The 19,364-nt window shown below is 48.9% G+C and overlaps 1 protein-coding gene across 1 annotated transcript; it reads right to left on the bottom strand.

Annotated features, from left to right (window-relative positions):
* Positions 1–11,555: 11,555 nt before the first annotated feature.
* On the bottom strand, positions 11,556–14,281 carry LOC109780440 (F-box/FBD/LRR-repeat protein At5g56420). Its single transcript, XM_020339027.4, has 3 exons — positions 13,112–14,281; positions 12,207–12,350; positions 11,556–12,102 (listed from the first exon to the last, which is right to left on the bottom strand). Exons 1-3 carry the CDS (start codon positions 14,273–14,275, stop codon positions 11,722–11,724), a joined length of 1,689 nt encoding a protein of 562 aa, XP_020194616.2. The 5' UTR covers positions 14,276–14,281; the 3' UTR covers positions 11,556–11,721.
* Positions 14,282–19,364: the final 5,083 nt, after the last annotated feature.

The raw sequence follows: 19,364 nt of genomic DNA, 5'->3' as shown, positions 1-19,364 counted from the left end.
GGGTTATTAATCACGCAAAGACACCGATAACTAAACCGAGTCCGCACTACGGTTCAACAACTCTTAGTAATCTTCTTTAAGTACGAGTTTGTACCCGATCACGCCATTCCTAGCCTGTTTGGCTATATCATTATCTTGATGATTTTAACTGTGCTACCTGGTCCTTACTCCCGGAGCACCACCTTCGACGATGAGCTAAGCTTACGTCGATTTTCCTCATCATATCGTTTCACCTCGAACAACAAACTTGACCCTGAGTTTGTGTAGTATCTGTGGCTCCAATAATCTTTTGTTGCATCAGTCCTTTTGCTTGATGCAGTCGCTGATCAATTGCTTCTTCGTGGATCCCCTCGACAACAAAATGTCGTGATCATCATCAACATTTTGACTCCTTCCAGGATATCAATGGAATTCTTGACGATAAGTGCCATCCTCGTTCCTTGGTAATTTGAGTTACCATCGACAACATCCTTACATTCCTTTCATCACAAACTTGATCATGTTATGGAGCTCCTTGCTAACCAGCTTATGTTATGTTCTTCCTTGGAGTAGTACCATATTTTATGTCAAGGATATTGTGAGAATTTCTCCACCTCTTGAGAATTCTTGATATAGTAATACTTCTCGCCATCTCCATTTGTTTTCTGATCCCCGTGTTGTTTCTAACCGGAAAACCAACAATTGAACTATGATGTGCGACTTCAAAACTTCTAGCAACCCTATTGCTTTGAAGTTAATGGTCGATATTTCATTCTTAGACCATTGGTTATCGAATCACCGTTCTAACATTGATCATTCTACCTAAGCCCATATTCGGGTGCACCTTTCAACCAATGTTTAATTGTGTATGTTTTCCTCGAGCATACATCATTAAGTCATTCGATCTAGCTGATGTTATCTCCTTGTTCACATAGTTGTGGAAATCCATCTTTTGGAAATCTCAATGGATTGTCGCTGAGTCAATCAGTCACCTCCTCACCTCCCCTGGATTTAATTATGAACCCTTGTTCGGAACTCGCTTCCATAGTTCATCTCCCGAGAATCTTCGATGTCGTTTCGACAATTTGTGTTGCACCTTTCTTCTCAGGCATCCTGAGTCTGAGTTATCCTGACACCAATCAGATCTGAATCTCGGTCAAATATGATGGTTGGAACATATTTCCAAGAGTTACAACATTGGTCTATTTTATGACCCGATAAGGTAATGTCATGCCTAACCCACCTGGCCGGAGGACCTATTGTTATAAGTTTTCCCTTTTTAGCAAGGTTAGCTATTCTTCCATGAGGAAATTGTAAGACATACTCTATAAGTTGTTCCTGATGGATCCTTTGTGTATCCATAGCCTGATCTTACCTAATGACCATGTCAATGCTATCTCGAAGCATGTCTATGGTACTCCGATTTTCAACAGGAACATTTGAAGCCCAATGCTAAATGTTTCCTGCTCAATTATCCAAACACCGTTGTATGGGTAATGTCATGAAATTTCTCTCCCCTACCTAAAGAGTTTTCTACATTATATCCTGTCATGGATATCATGCTCAGCTTGTCCTTGGGAAGGATATACCCTTGAAATATGCGTTTAAACACATTTTCCTTTCCATTCTTCTATTTAATCTGATAATCATATTTTCCTTTCCATTGTTTGGTTTAACCTTTCTGGTGATCTATATGATCTAAGCAGTAATATTCTCCTGCTTATGTAAACACCTCGGTGTACAACTCTGTCAGTAAGACCCTGTTACTATTGTTGGTGACGTTTCGGTAACCACCGATGGACGAGAACTTTGCCTAATGGTCCGCCTCGTTTCAAACGAGCAGGAAAATGGTTCTCTTCGTCCCTCGCCCTTGGTACCGACGATGTTGCTGACATATAACTGACAGGCTACCCTCTGACATGCCTTGCTATCATGACCGTGCAAGATGCCACTGCTCCTATAAAAAACCACATGGTGGGCCCATAACCCACAGTTCCACAGGATCGAAACCTGACTCTCTTGCACACCCTTGTTTCCAAGGTTATTCCTCACGCTTGGCTTCGTATGTAATTCACGTGCCACCTTTCGTGAGATCATCAATTTTGGTATCAGACACGATACTTATTCCCGTTGCTCTGGACCCTTCAGGCATCGAACGATTGCCTGCCCACTTGAAACTTCCCCACGATACCTCCTTACTTTGCTCTCGATATTGTCTTAAATTTCCATTCGAGAGTTACTTTCCGCCACCTTCCCCGATGTTATCGACCAGATAGTCAACCGTTCAGAGGTCTATTATTCCGAAGTTACCCCTTGTCCTTCGTAAATACGATGGAGTTCCCGAAGAAAGGATGCCAGATTCATCATGATGACCTTGAGCAGGAAAAATGAAGACATCAACGTAACGGATCAACTTCTTCGAGAAGAGCAACCAAGACCGAGAAGATTCGTTAGAATTCCGTAACCAGAACTTTCCCCCGTACTCCCCTCTTAAATCTCGGGACGAGATTTCTTGTAGTGGAGGAGAATTGTGACGCCCGGATAATTAGGCTACAGTAATCCCACGTTAATGATGCCACGTCACCACGATTACTGTTGTTAATCTCATGTTAGTTCAAAATCGATTTGAAATTCAAACTAAAAATAAAGTCAAATGGTAAAGATTTTACAAATATTAAAACTAAAATGTTGGGGTGTTGCCAAATAATGCATAGGTAATTATTGTGGAGAAACCACATTTTTATAAAAGGTTTAAATGCACTTAAATGATTAAAACAGTAGGTAAAACTATTAAATAAATACCTTTTAAATATTATAAATTGCTAAACTATTTTGATCAGGGGTAAAACTTTCTATGAAAGTAGTTGGAGTTGTAACTCTATTTTAGGTACGGGTTTTACTTTTGTAAAACTATAAATTATTAAATAGATAAAAGAAAGCAGAAAAGAAAAAGTAGAAATAAAACAAAGCAAAAAAAAGGAGAGAGCAAACCCACCCCCCACCGGGCTCCGGCCCAGCAGGCCACAGCCCCACTGGGCCAAACCACCAGCCCTAGCCGGCCACTCCCCCACTCCCCTTATCCACTCACCTGAAACCCTAACCTACCCCACGCACCCACTCCCCCCCCCCCACATCGGCCACTCCTCCCCGATCTGGATCGGGATCGCCCCGATCCTGCCCCCCCCCCCCCCCGCGACCTCGACGACGGCGCCCGTCGCCGGCGCCACCTCGCCCCGACGCCGTCCCTTCATCGTCCTCCTCCCCGAGCCCACTGCCCCGATCCCTGCATCCCGCGGTGAGCCCCGGTTCCTCCCTTCCCCTTTCTGTCGCCGCCGTCCGTCCTCCTCTTCCCCCTGCGTGACTCGTCCATGCGCGGCCTCCCGCCTCGCGCCCGCGCGCTGACCCGTCGCTCACCGCGCCACCCCCCCCCTACTCCGCTGCAGCAGCCTCACCGGCCGCTTTCCCCCCACCCCACTGCGCGACCACGCTCACCCCGCCTCGGCCGCGCCCGTGGCTGTGTCCAGATGCGCCGTGGCCTCGCCGTCGTGCGCTTCCCGCCCGCGTGGCCCTGCTCCGCCTTGCCGCCGGCTTCCCCTGCTGCCGCCCGCACGCGCTGCCCCTCCCCACCGCTCCGGTCTGCCGCGCCTCGCGCGCCCCCGAGCCCTGCGGCAACTCCGCCTGCACCTGCCGCCGAGCCCGCCACCATTGCTGCTGCTCCACCGCTGCCCCGCGCGCCCATGGCTCCGCGCCTTCCCTCACGCTTGCCGGCGGCCGCCGCTCCCCGTGCCCCGCTCCGGTGCCGCCCGGCGCTCCTCCCGTCCCTCCCGTGCCAGCCACTGGCGGCCGGCCTCGCCGCGGCCCTACCTCGTTGGCCGCCGCCCGGTTCCGCCCCTCGGCTGTTGTCGCGGCTTCACGCCGGCGCGCCGACACCCGCGCTAGTTGGGTGCACCCGCGAGGGCCATCGCCCGTTCGGGTTGCGCCCGTAACCCGCACGCCCGCAAAGGCCCCTGGGGCTTATGACAAACGGGGCCCAGCCCCAGGACGTTTTAATAAAGAAAAATGATTTAAAAAATTAATTAATAAAATAATAAAATTAATTAATTAAGATAATTAATTAACTTAATTAATCTTGTTAATATTAACTAATTAAGATTAACTAGCCTAATAACTAATTAACCTAATTAACTGATGTTAATTAACTAACAGTCACTGACAGGTGGGACCCACCTGTCAGGTTGACCAGGTCAACGGTCAACGTTGACTGCTGACGTCATGCTGATGTATTAATTAAATTTCAAATTAAATTAATTTATTAATTCTAAAAATGATTTAAATCTTTAAAAATTAATATAAAATAAACCGTAGCTCGGATGGAAAAACTTTGTACATGAAAGTTGCTCAGAACGACGAGACGAATCCGAATACGCGGTCTGTTCGACCGCCACATGTCCCTAGCATAGTGAACCTGCAACATTTCACCTCCGGTTCATCTGTCCGAAAACGTGGAACACCTGGGATACTTTCCCGGATGTTTCACCCCTCCGCTGGTATCACCTATTCCTACGTTAGGTCACCCCTAACACAACATATCGCCGCGTCTTGCTTTGTGTTACATTGATTGCTCTGTTATTTATTGTGTTCCCCCTCCGTTACTTCTTTCCGGTAGACTTCGAGACCGCTGCCGATGTTCGTGTGTTCGACTACATCGAAGACGACCCCTCCTACTTGCCAGAGCAACCAGGCAAGCCCCCCCTGATCACCAGATATCGCCTATTCTTCTCTATGCTGCTTGCATTAGAGTAGTGTAGCATGTTACTGCTTTTCGTTAATCCTATCCTGATGCATAGCCTGTCATTGTTGCTACAGTTGTTACCCTTACCTGCTATCCTACTGCTTAGTATAGGATGCTAGTGTTCCATCAGTGGCCCTACACTCTTGTCCGTCTGCCATGCTATACTACTGGGCCGTGATCACTTCGGGAGGTGATCACGGGTATATACTATATACATTATATACATGACACATGTGGTGACTAAAGTCGGGTCGGCTCGAGGAGTACTCGCAAGTGATGCTGATGAGGGGGCTGAAAGGACAGGTGGCTCCATCCCGGTAGAGGTGGGCCTGGGTTCCTGACGGCCCCCGACTGATACTTTGTGGCGGAGCGACAGGGCAGGTTGAGACCACCTAGGAGAGAGGTGGGCCTGGCCCTGGTCGGCGTTTGCGGACACTTAACACGCTTAACGAGTTCTTGGTATTTGATCTGAGTCTGGCCATTTGGTCTATACGCACTAACCATCTACGCGGGAGTAGTTATGGGTATCCCGACGTAGTGGTATCAGCCGAAGCACTTCTTGACGTCAGCGACGGAGCGGCGCGCGCCGGATTGGACTGGAACGCCTACTAGGCTAGGTCTGCTTCCGGCCGCGTACGCAACGTGCAGGTGTGCAATGGGCGATGGGCCCAAACCCCTGCGCGCAAAGGATTTAGACCGGCGTGTTGACCTCTCTGTTGAGCCTAGGTGGGGCTGCGACGTGTTGATCTTACGAGGTCGGGCATGACCCAGAAAAGTGTGTCCGGCCAAATGGGATCGAGCGTGTTGGGTTATGTGGTGCACCCCTGCAGGGAAGTTTATCTATTCGAATAGCCGTGTCCCTCGGTAAAAGGATGACCCGGAGTTGTACCTTGACCTTATGACAACTAGAACCGGATACTGAATAAAATACACCCTTCCAAGTGCCAGATACAACCCGGTGATCGCTCTCTAACAGGGCGACGAGGAGGGGATCATCGGGTAGGATTATGCTATACGATGCTACTTGGAGGACTTCAATCTACTCTCTTCTACATGCTGCAAGATGGAGGCTGCCAGAAGCGTAGTCTTCGGCAGGATTAGCTATCCCCCTCTTATTCTGGCATTCTGAAGTTCAGTCCACCGATATGACCCTTTACACATATACCCATGCATATGTAGTGTAGCTCCTTGCTTGCGAGTACTTTGGATGAGTACTCACGGTTGCTTTTCTCCCTCTTTTCCCCTTTCTATACCGGATTGTCGCAACCAGATGCTGGAGTCCAGGAGCTAGAGATCCCGAGGATGATTCTACGTGGAGTTCAGCTTCGAGGAGTAGTTAGGAGGTCCCAGGCAGGAGGCCTTGCCTTTTCGATCGTTGCTACTTTTGTGCTAGCCTTCTTAAGGCAAACTTGTTTAACTTATGTCTGTACTCAGATATTGTTGCTTCCGCTGACTCGTCAATGATCGAGCACTTGTATTCGAGCCCTCGAGGCCCCTGGCTTGTATTATGATGCTTGTATGACTTATTTATGTTGTAGAGTTGTGTTGTGATATCTTCCCGTGAGTCCCTGATCTTGATCGTACACATTTGCGTGCATGATTAGTGTACGGTCAAAACGGGGGCGTCACATAGATGCAGGCAGGAGTCGGTCTACTTGATACGGACGTGATGCCTATATTCATGATCATTGCCTTAGATATCGTCATAACTTTGAGCTTTTCTATCAATTGCTCGGCTGTAATTTGTTCACCCACCATAATATTTTCTATCTTGAGAGAAGTCTCTAGTGAAACCTATGGCCCCCGGGTCTACTTTCCATCATATAAGTTTCCGATCTACAATTTTAGTTTCGTATATACTTCCTTTGCAATATTTTACTTTCCGTTCTGTAAACCAAAAATACCAAAAATATTACTTTACCGTTTACCCATCTCTATCAGATCTCACTTTGCAAATAACTGTGAAGGGATTGACAACCCCTTTATCGCATTGGGTGCAAGTTGGTGTTTGTCTGTGCAGGTATTCGGTGACTTGTGCGTTGTCTCCTACTGGATTTATACCATGGTTCTTAAAACTGAGGGAAATACTTACTGTACTTTGCTGCATCACCCTTTCCTCTTCAAGGAAAAAAACCAGCGCAAGCTCAAGAAGTAGCACTACCTAATGCCAATGCAATCAGGCGATAAGTCCCGCAGACAATAGAGTAGCAAAAGCTAATTACATACAATGCCCAGGGTAGCACTGTCCACCATCTAGACCAGGAACCGAAAGAGCAATAACTTATATATCCACGATATCGGGCTAAGATTGATTCCTAGCGACAATTTCAATAGATTTGATAAGAAGTTTGTTCTTGTTTTACGTCGCATCACATCATGGAGTTCCCGTCCCCGTCAACATTGTCATTAGCTGCTTCAATTCTCAGGAGGCCCTCAATAAGACAACCAGTGGAAGTGTGCACACCAAGATCCAGATTAAGCGAGCATTTTGATTGTGTTGGCCTTGGTTTGAATGGAAAGATCCATCCAAGATGTGAATTGACATGGTAAACCCATGTGGCGAGATAGACTTGGACTTGTTCTATGCCTCCACCGTTATTACCATTGGTAATGGTGGGCACCCCCTTTTGGGATTCTCCTTGGGTGCATGGTGAAAAAACTCAAAGATATTGCTCCTCTAATCTATGGTCCGAGAGAAGAATTGAAAAGGTTAGGAAGGCCATGAAGGATGGCACTTGGATTTCCACAATCAAAATCCTAGTCATTGGCCCACATTCGTGAGTTTCCACCCTTTGGTTAAGCCTTTGGGACACCCATCACATTGAGGACGCTGAGGATGACATCATTTGGAAGCACCCTGCTGGAGGGGTAATCCATCATCGGAGGCTTCTTCATCAACCTTGCTGCCTCAGTGACCATGTGTGAGTAGTTCCGTTGGGACCTTAGGGTCCATAGCAGTAGCTAGAGGGCATCCTCTCTCCCTTATGATTCAACACAAAGTTCCTGTGAGCTGGCTCACATGATCGGGATCAATATGATGTAATAGGTGGTGTGTTTCTTGGTAAACGATGAACTGTCACTTTATGATCAGATTGTTTATTGAATTATATTGAATCTTTTTAAGATTAGTTGTTGTATAATTAAGTAGCTATGTATGATCTTTAATATATTAGTTGTATCTGGCCAAGATTGATGGGTAGTTCATTAGAGGGAATGATGCATAGTAGTTGGTTCAATCTTGCAGTGATTCATCCTAGTGACAAAGGGAACATACATGTATTGTATTGTTGCCACTAAGGATAAAACGATGGTTTCTTTATCACACTTGGATGATAGTTTTACTGTCTATATTATGTCATCTTGGTTATTGCAATGCTCTGTTTGTCATAAACTTAATAGTTCGAGATGCATGCTGGATAGCGGTCGTGTGGTGGAGTATTAGTTGTAGATGCAGTTGGATAAAGGCCTACATACCACATATGTAATGCCTATATGAGATTATACCATGAATGATCATATTCGTAAATATAAATAATGCAATTTAATCGTTGTCCAACTGTAATTTATTCACCACACCACACGTGTCTGCTTGGAGAGATGCCACACTGAACCTATGCCCCCCGAGGTATATTTTCCTTTACTGAAAACATCACCAAATTCGTTTTACGTTGTTGTACCATATTATTTATTTTACCTTTCTATCAATTCCTGTTATACCGTGCAATTTAATTTTGTAACTAGCATGACAAGAAGTAGCCTGGCAACCTTCATGAAGTGTCGAGGCAAGTTCATATTGTGTTTTGTGTGCAGGTACCGCGATTTTGTTTGCTGGAAAAATTCCTTTTGGTTCGATTAACCTTGGTTCTCTACCGAGGGAAATACTTATTACTAGGTTACGTCACCCTTATACTTGGGGGTTACCCAACCCCTCTTACGAGAGAGCAAGCATGCACTTCCTAAATTTGAAAAAAATGGGATATAACATAAACGCAATGGCCGATGGGAAGTGTGCTCTCTATGGGAACCCTGAAGATGCTTATCACATTCTTATCCAATGTGCCCTTGCCAAATATCTCTAGAGTTGTGCTAGAGAATGCTTCGAGCCATCCTGGGATCCGAACTCCATTCAGGACGTCCTTGCGATTCTGGAAAACCTTAGGTGTCAACAACTTAGGCTTGCTTGACATAACTTTGCGGCCTTGGCTTGGGTGTTGTGGAATTGTCAGAACAATAGTTGTTGAAGAAAAACTTCCGAATCACCCTACTGATTGTATCTTTAAATGACCACTTTTCATGTAGTAGTGGAGCCCTCTCGGGAGGAGGAAGGACTCTGAAGTAGCCGCAATGGTGCTTCGTCTGATCAAAGCCATCCACGCCACCAACAGAAGCTCTTGAAGCATACTTTTATTTCTCCTCAATGTGTTGGTTGGCATGTGATTTGTTTTTTGAGTCCATGTAAATTTTATCTAGCTCTGTGTTTGGACTGGTTACTCTTGATTTGTAATACCTTACCTATATTGGCTTTATTAATTTAAAGTCGGGCATTGCTTACGCCTTTTATCTAAGAAAAATTGAATTTGGACCGCGCATAGGTAGGCCACAAGCGGAGATGCCCAAATGTGTCTTGTGCTCTTCATCTAGGAGAGAAAACGAATTTGCAGCCCACCTCTTCTAGAAATGCCTTGATATTTTATGGCGGGTTGCAAAAAGACCCATCAAGGAGTGGGGGTCAACATGTCGGGTGCGCATATGACAAATCAAAGGGCCATGGCCCATGGCTTTTCTCACTATGCCGGTTAGTTGGATGATTTGGAATGAGAGAAATGCATGGGTGTTCCCCTTGGGTGCATTGTCGGCACAAAGCGTTCGAGATAAATCATGCCAGAAAAGTAAGGGGGCTGCTACGTGTCGGCCGGCGGATCTTTTTAAAAGATCCGCCGCCTCGCGAGCCGTCCGATATGACAAAACCAAGCGGTAGAATGTCATTCACTTCTTTGCAACAATGATCTTGTTGTGGAAACACTTGTAACAAAGATTGTGTTGTGGATTTTTTTGCAGCAAAGATTGTGTTGCGTTTTTTTGCAATATAGGTCGTGTTGCAGATTTGATTTCCTGTCTTCACTTTTTATGCAACAAAAGTATTGTTGCAGAAAAACTTTGCAACTGAGGTGATGTTGCAGACTTCTTTTCCTTTGTTTTCACCTCTATATTGTGTTACGAAAGAAGGTTCGCAACATGACTGATGTTGCAGAAATCTTTCTTGCAACAGATTGGATGTTGCGAAACAAAACACCACCATTATTCGCCACGAGCCCATCAGATGGTGGTGAGGGAGGAGCGGCGCCGCCCGCCCCCGCCATCGCGCTACCGCCAGGTCACCTCGCTGCCATCCTCCTCTCCGGCAAGGTGGACGCCATTGATTGCCGCTGATGCACTTGCGTACAGGTGAGAGGTTGGGGAAGAGGTAAGATGAGAAAGACGTTCATGGTCCATTTGGCCACGTGTCGATCAGAGAAGGTGGCGGACGCCCGCTATAGATCCGTCGATAGAGCTATAGCCTTTCCCGAAAAGTAATGCCTTTTATATGCCTTAGACTTTATATTATAAAAACATCTCTAAGTTTATTCTCAATTAATGGATGAGCCAAAACTCCGTTTTGAAAAGAAAAACAAGTTGGCTCCAGCCACCAATGCACAGGCCCTAAACATTTCTCTACTCTCTTCTCTTTAATTGAAGAGGAGACGAGCGAGCGAAAATGCCAAACGGAGGCCGAGCCCCATGAAGGCTGAATTTAAAAAATTCAAAATTCATATTTTATGTTTGATGAAAAAAAATCATATATACTTAATGGCATGATGCACATGTGTAAATTTTCAGGACGAAATTCATTAAAATGGGAGCTACACAAAAAAAACCAAATCTATATATGAATTTTTTTGTGTATGTGCACATGTACTATTCATCCTCAAGGTTCATGATTATTTTTCATCCTGCAATTTTACTCACATACACATCACATCCTTGCATAGCTTTTTTCAGGGTTTTTTTTAACTATAAAGTTTGAATTTTGATTTTTTTAAAGGCCTCCAAAATGCCCTACTCCCGAGCGAAACCATACAGATTTGTTATGGTTGCTACACAAATTAAACAAATCGTGTATCTACATGTTGTAGTGATATGTCACTCTCATCTGAATACACGAGTAACAGTATGTGCTGATGCAGGCGCACACGCGCAATAGACCGAAGAACACACCTTGTCAACAACAAGCACAAAGAGCCGGTAGTGAATCGCGGCCAAGCGCAAGGAAGAGTCCGCTTGTGAAAACTCCAAATTGCGGTTCACTGAAGTGTTCTACTCCTCCATGAATCGGAGCTCCCACTTCACACAATCACACTGACCCCAACAAGTATATGCTGTAACAGTTCTTCAAAAGCCCCGCGCTCTATAAAAAGCCAAGTTCACTGATAAGATGAGCCAAGTGAGATATCCTGCTGCAACTACGTTCTATCTAATTTGGTTGCATTAAGGACCATCGAGGAGAAACTTGGTAATGCAGTTAGCAAAATACCAGCTCAGGTAATGTCTAGTTCCCTGTTACTACCACATGAACTGAACCCACATGCTTTTCAGAATTTTGTACTCCCTCCGTCCCAAAATTCTTGTCTTAGATTTGTCTAGATATGGATGTATCTAATACTAAAACGTGACTTGATACATCTGTATTTAGACAAATCTAAGACAAGAATTTTGGGACGGAGGGAGTACTAATGTACAAGTACCGTCACCGAAACCACACCAAGTTCGTTGAAGCTATCAATCATCATCCAGATACTAACAGGATACTAACAAATGATAGCAAGTAAAGCTACTGATACTAGTAGAAGCAGGGCTCTGTCCTAACGCGCACCAATTGCAGTGAAATCTTGGGCGTTGAAATCTTCAGGCTTTCAGTGGCAGAAGAAGGGGTCGGCGAATGATAAATCTACTCCCATTGCAAGGTTGAAAGGGGTACCACCTCCAGGAAATTTACTGGTCCTGAATAGCATCTTGCAGTCCCTGCTAGCCCAATTAGCAGACTCAAGAGCCCTCAGTTTGGCACCCATAGATACCTTGGCGGGGTAACTCAGGTCTTCTTTCACCCAGATGTACATCCTCTCTAGCTTCTGCGCATTCTCCGCGATGAACGTGAGGAAATGGAACTCGCCACGATGCCCTTGTAGCTCACGGAAAAACAAAGTCTTGAGCTGTGACTGGACACACTCAATAGGACTTGTGCCCTGCCTGAACTTGACGCTGAGCTTGGTGGCGGGTCCACTAGTGTCCATAGACTGCAATTTAGTTCAGCAAACAGTTTCAGCTGCACATTCTGCTGATTATGCAGCAGCAATCTGATGCAATGTAGCGCTGATGATCTAAAGGAGGCGGGGGGTACCTGGACAATCAACGTCTCGACACTAGGAAAGCATCTGAGAAAGCTGGGAAGCATCTTGATTTCACCAGGGACTCCGAAATGCAGTTGCAAGGCCAACATCTGGACGCTTGAGACGGTGGTGCTTGCGCTCGCCTTTGTTCCAGCCTGCGATGCACCAAAAGCCACAAATCAATCACCGACGATGTGCATGCAGTTTTCACAGATTCAGTAAATGGTATTTGTAGTCACCTTGCCACCTTACTTTGTAGTGATCAACAGGGTACTAGGCCTTTTACTGAATTTGTGATCACTACAATGTGCAAAATTCAGACAGTTCTTTGAAACTACACTTACGTATTCCCCCTACCTACTGTTCCCCCAAAATGTGAATTCGGACAGTTCTGCGAAATTGCAATTATGTGTTCCCCCAACCTAATTCTCCTCCAAAATGAATATTCGGACAGTTATGTGAAATTGCAATTATGTGTTCCTCCTACCTATTTTCCCCCTGAAATGTAAAAGTTGGACAGTTCTGTGAAATTGCAATTATGTGTTGTATCATCAAATGGCAAGTTCATTAATCTTAAGCGCGGAACTGTATTACAGTCTCATTGATGAAAATTCCCAAAACTATGTTGGTGATGAACCGTTTCCAAATGCACAACAATATTATGCCTCCTACAAATACCGGCAGGACTGCAAGAAAGAAATGGATAACCGATTACCAGAGTAGTTGCCTAGTACTATGTCGGTTTATCATGTTAATGATTCTTTTTTGCTAATCGTGAGGGCATCTAGTATGAGTTCTTGGCTGAGTAAACTGAGGTTTAGAACATGGTTGCCTGTTGGCACTAATCTTGTTCAGTCCATATCATAAAAGGAATTATTGGAAAGTCAGAAATGAGGTGACCTGGCGCCGCACGTACCTTGATGATGGTGTTGCCAATCTGCATTATGTGCATTCCTGGTTCCAGGTATCCCAGCAAGCGCAGCTTAGGAGCATGGCCAATCTTGACTGTCGTGCTCATTTTGGTCATGCCACTGATGAGGAAGAGACGCTCCAGGCTTGGGGCGTCCACCACGGCGACCTCGTCCAGGGCGGACAAGCATAACTGCGCGCACCGTAGGCTGGGGCTGGCGAGACAAGCGTGCAATCGGGTCTCGCTTCCGGCGACCACGAGGATCTCCAGCACGGGGCTCACGCCGAGCACGAACTCGAGGTCTTTGTCCTCCATGACGGTGCGGCCGAGGACGAGCTCACGGAGGTTGGGGAAGCCGGCGCCGCGCGGGAGGGTGGCGGTCTCCGGGAACACCCAGGCACAGATCCAGAGCCGGCGGAGGTAGGGGCAGCTGAAGAGTGAGGAAGGGAGGCGCAGGCCGGGAAGCGGGGCAGGGCGATTGGCGAAGATGAGCTGCTTGACGCCCTTGGTGGCAAGGAGCTGGAACCAGCGCGCGAGCACGCGGCGGTGGGCGCCGTCCAAGAAACTGCAGGTGAAGCTGGCGAAGGGGAAGGGCCCAGGATGTGCTTCGAGGGCGGCGGAGACAAAGCGCGAGACGGCACCGGCGCGTGCGCGGGCCGGCCGAACCCCCGCAGCGCCCCCGGGGAGCAAGTGGGTGTCCACGAGGACGAGTGGCGCAGAGTGCCAGAGGCCGCGCCAGCGCGAGGAGAGCACGGTGGTGCGCGCGCCGTCCTTGGCGGGCAGGAGGGAGACCACGCGGCGGAGGACATCTTCGGGGAGGCGGCTGACGCGGTCCGTCTTGTCTCCGTCGGCGGCGGCGCAGCAAAGGGAGGGGAATGTGGAGACAGGCGACACCGGGAAGGAGGCGTACAGGAGTTCGAGCGCCCCGGCGCCGTCGCTCAGCCCCGGTGTCTCCGGGGCTATCCCGGGCAGCATCGTCGTGTCCGCCCCGACGAGGTCAGTGGGTGGGGCAGGCCGCCGCAGAGCACGCGGAGGAGGAGGAAGAAGAAGAGGATTCTTTTTTGCGGAGGAGGGAGAGGGTTTTGGCCTTTTGGGCGAACTGGCGTGTGTGAGACGAGCCTCCACGCTCCTGGCCACTCTACAAGACCAAAACGCTGGTCCAACACGCATACTAAGAGCATCTCCGGCCGTTCGGTCCCCAAGGGCTTGAAATAGCGCTGCCTAGGATTCAACCGAAGATAAAATCGGTGTGGGGCTATGGTTCCCAGTCGCCGACCCAAAATCGCCCTCCAGCCATCGTTTTCGGCCCATTTTCGGCACAAATTGGCTTAATTTCGACGTGCTTGACACAAATTCAACACAAACTAATTTTTATCACATAGTCCATCATATAAATCAATACAAATCAAATACTTCGACAAATAAAACTCATAATTTGAACACAAATAAAAACTCATATTTCATCACACGTCGAGCTAGGCGTTGCCTTTGAGCCTCCATAGGTGCTCCACACCGTGTTGCAGTTCTTCATGCACATGTGGGTCTCGGATCTCCTGACGCATATTGAGGAAGGCAGTCCAGTTTGACGGTAGCTAGTGATCAACTTGGGCAAGAGGACCATGCCTGTAATATGGTTCAGTGTCAAACACTGGCTCTTCCTGCTCGCTCTCAATGATCATGTTATGCAAGATGACACACAAGTCATGACTTTCCACATTTGATCTTTCGACCAGGTCAGAGCGGGGTACCGGACAACAGCAAATCGAGATTGGAGCACACCAAATGTCCGCTCGACATCCTTCCTGCAAGCCTCCTGACACTTGGCAAAATAGGGGTTCTTGCCTCCTGGCACAGGGTTTGAGATAGTCTTCACAAATGTGGACCATCTCGGATAGATGCCATCTTCTAGGTAGTATCCCTTGTCGTAGTGGCGCTCATTGACCTCGAAGTTCACCGGAGGAGCATGACGTTCAACAAGCTTGGCAAAGACATCCGAGCACTGCAGTACGTTAATGTCATTGTAGTTCCTGGCATACCAAAGAAGGAGTGCCAAATCCAGAGAACCTGTGTGGCCACTGCCTCAAGTACCACACTTCAAGCTCCTTTGGCGCCTTTGTACATCCCCTGCCAAGCAAATGGACAGTTTTTTCATGCCCAATGCATGCAGTCGATGCTTTCAAGCATCCCGGGAAATCCTCTTGCTGCATTTTGTGCTAGGATCCGAGCAGTGTCTTCAGCATTGGGTGATTGCAAGTACTGTGGTCCAAACAGTGCCACCACTGCCCTGCAGAACTTGTACAAACACTCAATGGTGGTGGACTCGACCATGCGTCCATAGTCTTCCAGTATATCACCGGGAGCTCCGTATGGAAGCATCCTCATAGCTGTCGTGCACTTCTGGAGTGAGGTGAATCCAAGTGTGCCGGTGCAATCCTTCTTGCACTTGAAGTAGCTCTCAAACTCACGGATGGAATTCACAATCCTGAGGAAGAGCTTTCGGCTCATCCGATAACGGCGCCGAAATACTTTCTCGCCGTGCGGTGGAGCGTCGGCGAAGTAGTCGGCGTAGAGCAAGCAATAGTCCTCCAGCCGATGCCTCCGCTTTGCCTTCTGCCGGCCCGACGCCGAGCCACCTCGCCACGACTTTGCATTGCTCTCGAACAGGTCGGCCAGATCGGCGAGGACCATGAGGTGCTCTTCATGCTGGGCGTTGTCACCGGCTTCCTCCTCCAGCAGTGCCGCGAACGCCTCCTCGTCGTCCGAGTCCATTGCTAAGCAGACAAATCGCCGAACACCTGGCGGGCGTAGTAGGCGTGCAGCCGCCGGTATCCCCGCTTTGCGTGGCTGGAGCGCCGGAAAAGCTCGCCCAGGAGCGGGGTGGAGGCTGCCGCGGGGAACCCTCTCTTTCTCGGTGAGGAAACGACCTTTCTAGCGGCGGTGGGCAGGTGGGCGGCCCCGGAATTGGCACAGCGGCGGAAGGGGTAGTGCGCGCGGGGGCGAATCTAGAGGTGGAAAAAATGTTTTTCGCCTGACAGTGGTGGCCCATGCACTGTTTTCCCTTCCGCCGGAGCCCCCAAGCGCCCCCAGTGCACTAGGTTTGGCCTCGGATCGCCGGGCCAAAGAATGGGCCTAACCGGCGGAAATCGCCGTCCTGGGGGCGCGACTGGAGGGATTTTTCGGTGCCGGCGAAAAAAAACATGCCCTAGGGGGCCTATTGGGGGCGCGAGTGGAGATGCTCTAAAACCCAAAACGCTTTCCCTCGGTATTCGCCTGGACGCATTTCAAACCCAAATTTACGTCACGCGGACACGAGACGGACGTCACGCGCGTCCGCTCGGTGTCCATCAGGGTTGCCGGCCGCCGTCCTTTTCTAATGCAAGCGTGCGGGGGGGGGGGTCTGGCCTCATCGACTTCCCCTCCCCCGTCCACATCTGGCCAGGTGTGCTCCCTCGCCGACGATCGCAAAACCCTAGCTCACCATGGGGTTGTTCGGCAAGAGCAAGGGGAAGCTCTACCTCGGCACCAGCTCGTCCCGCACGCCTACTCCGCCGCCGCAAGCGGCTCCTTGACACGGCGGGCTGCCATGGGAACAGGATAGGCAGTACATCCCGGTTGCACTGGTAGTATCGCTAGCCGCTGCCCTATCCAGATGTCAGCCTGCCCCACGGCTGGCATCTAGACCGCACCGCATCCCGGTGCTGGCGGTGCGCGATCGCTATGAACACATGTCGAGGAGGTGCGCAAGCGCCGTGAGCTCCTGACATCGAAGCAGCGGGAGTGGACTCTCCCAACTGCGAGGTCTGGTTCGCGCTGGAGCACGAGGAGGAGCGTCGCCGTGGCGTGCAGCTTAACCCCGGCATCCTCCTACTGCCAACATGTGTTCCAGCCGGAGAAGGAGGCAGCGACGATACAGCGCGCCCTGGAGGAGAGCAGGCGCGATGAGGACGCGCACCGGGAGGGCCTGGAGGAGACCCTCGCGTTGTCAGCGGCTGGGGACTGCATCATCCCCCAACCACCGCCGACACTCCCCGAGCCCAAGCTCGAGCCATCGCCCATGGAGCCCGAGCCGGAAAGGTACCAGTGGACCAGACAGCTCCGCGAGTGGGTCCGCGTCCTGCCAGTGTAGCTGGGCGTGACGCCAGAGGAAGAGGCGGCGTACCTGCAGCGATGGAGGGCCCGTGTGCTGGCAGAGGAGTGCGTCGAGGGCGAGTGGCGGAGCGCGAGGCGAAGGAGCGCCATGCTCGCTGGGCACGGGAGGAGAAGGAGGGGCACCGGGAGAGAGAGGAGGAGCGTGCCCGCCGTGTCGCAGCAGTGCAGCCGACGGGGCAGACGATGAAGAAGCAGCACTGGCGGTGTGGGAGAGCGCATTCCACTGGGCTGGGTCGGCGTCATCGTTCATCGACCTCAGCGACGCTAGGGAGGACGACGACGGCGATGCCTAAGGCAGCGCGCAGACAAGCTAGTTTTTTCAAGTTTTATTAATGTTTAAGTGGACTTTGGCCGGTGGTTGACCGATCATTTATGTTTAATTAAGTTAAATTTGGATGCATGCGTACGTATTTTTTTTAAGTTCGCGTGAACAAAAATGCGTCATCCAGCGTTGGGTGGAAGGGCCGACTCAGATGAGAAAGGAGACACAGTTGTCCGCTAGGCCGACCCAAACGGACCAAAAATGGATAAAATGCGCGTCCGTTTGGGTCGCCCAGTTAGAGTTGCTCTAAGGCCAACTCCCAGGCACGACCACATTTGGTCCGTTTCTGACACGTTTGGGTAGAAATGGATGTGGTCCGTTTCTGACCTATTTGGGTCGAAACAGATAGATGGAGTGGGCCCAATGCGTGAAGCGAACCCGAAATCATTCCTCTCATGTCCGCATTGACACAAACTGGGTGTATTTTTTATTAAATTTGCGTCTATACGTACATTCGACGGATGCGCACGCATCGATTGGTCGTCCGCTCCCGGGCTCGCATGTCGGCCGTCCAACTGTTTCCCACCTGCCCCATCTAATCTGCACGCCCAACCGCCCCCGCCCGTCCTTTTTAATGTGGAAGTTGTAGACCGACCAGTCCACTTCCGCACTTCCACTTCCATCTGCTCCTCCCTCCTCGAGCCCCGACGCCTAAACCCTAGCTTCGGCCACCTCGCGTCATGGGGATGTGGAAGTGGATCACCGCCAAGACGGGGAAACACGACCACGAGGCGGGTTCCTCCTCCGCGTCATCGAGGAGCGCTCCTGCCCACTCCACATCGCGGCCTACCTTCTCCATCTCCTCGCCAGCGGCCCCACTACACGTGCGACCGTACATCAAGGTGGAGATTGATGACCCACAAGTATAGGGGATCAATCGTATTCCTTTCGATAAGTGAGAGTGTCGAACCCAACGAGGAGCAGAAGGAAATGACAAGTGGTTTTCAGCAAGATAATTTCTGCAGGCACTGAAATTGTCGGTAACAGATAGTTTGATAGCAAGATAATTTGTAACGAGCAAGTAATGGTAACGGTAAGTAAAGTGCAGCAAGGTAGCCCAATCCTTTTGTGGCAAAGGACGGGCCAAAACGGTCTCTTATAATAAGCAAAGCGTTCTTGAGGGTACACGGGAATTTCATCTAGTCACTTTCATCATGTAAGTTTGATTCATGTTCGCTACTTTGATAATTTGATATGTGGGTGGACCGGTGCTTAGGTGATGTTCTTACTTGAAAAAACTTCCTACTTATGATTAACCCCCTCACAAGCATCTGCAACTACGAGAAAAGTATTAAGATAAAATCAAACCATAGCATTAAAATTTTGGATCCAAATCAGTCCCTTACGAAGTAGCGCATAAACTAGGGTTTACACTTCTGTCACTCTCGCAACCCATAATCTAATAACTACTCCACAATGCATTCCATTAGACCCAAATATGGTGAAGTGCCTGTAGTCGACGTTCACATGACACCACTAAGGGAATCACAACATACATATCATCAAAATATCGAACACATATCAAGTTCACATGATTATTTGCAACAAGATTTCTCCCGTGACCTCAAGAACAAAAGTAACTACTCACAAATGATAATCACGCTCAAGATCAGAGGGGTATTAAATAGCATAATGGATCTGAACATATAATATTCCACCAAATAAACCAAATAGTAATCAACTACAAGATGTAATCAACACTACTAGTCACCCACAAGTACAAATCTGAGGTTCCGGTACAAAGATTGAACACAAGAGATGAACTATGGTTTGAGAAGAGATGGTGAT

The sequence above is a fragment of the Aegilops tauschii genome, chromosome 7 (assembly GCF_002575655.3).
Source record: "Aegilops tauschii subsp. strangulata cultivar AL8/78 chromosome 7, Aet v6.0, whole genome shotgun sequence".
Lineage (NCBI taxonomy): Eukaryota > Viridiplantae > Streptophyta > Magnoliopsida > Poales > Poaceae > Aegilops > Aegilops tauschii.
This window is presented reverse-complemented; position numbering and strand designations above follow the sequence as displayed.

Bases quoted from the DNA above. Each gene is read 5' to 3' on its own strand.
- LOC109780440 (XM_020339027.4), bottom strand. From the start codon at position 14,275: ATGCGTGTTGGACCAGCGTTTTGGTCTTGTAGAGTGGCCAGGAGCGTG. The intron at 12,351-13,111 runs GTACGTGCGGCG...GGTGCATCGCAG, and splicing joins TTGGCAACACCATCATCAAG to GCTGGAACAAAGGCGAGCGC. The intron at 12,103-12,206 runs GTACCCCCCGCC...ACTAAATTGCAG, and splicing joins TCGAGACGTTGATTGTCCAG to TCTATGGACACTAGTGGACC.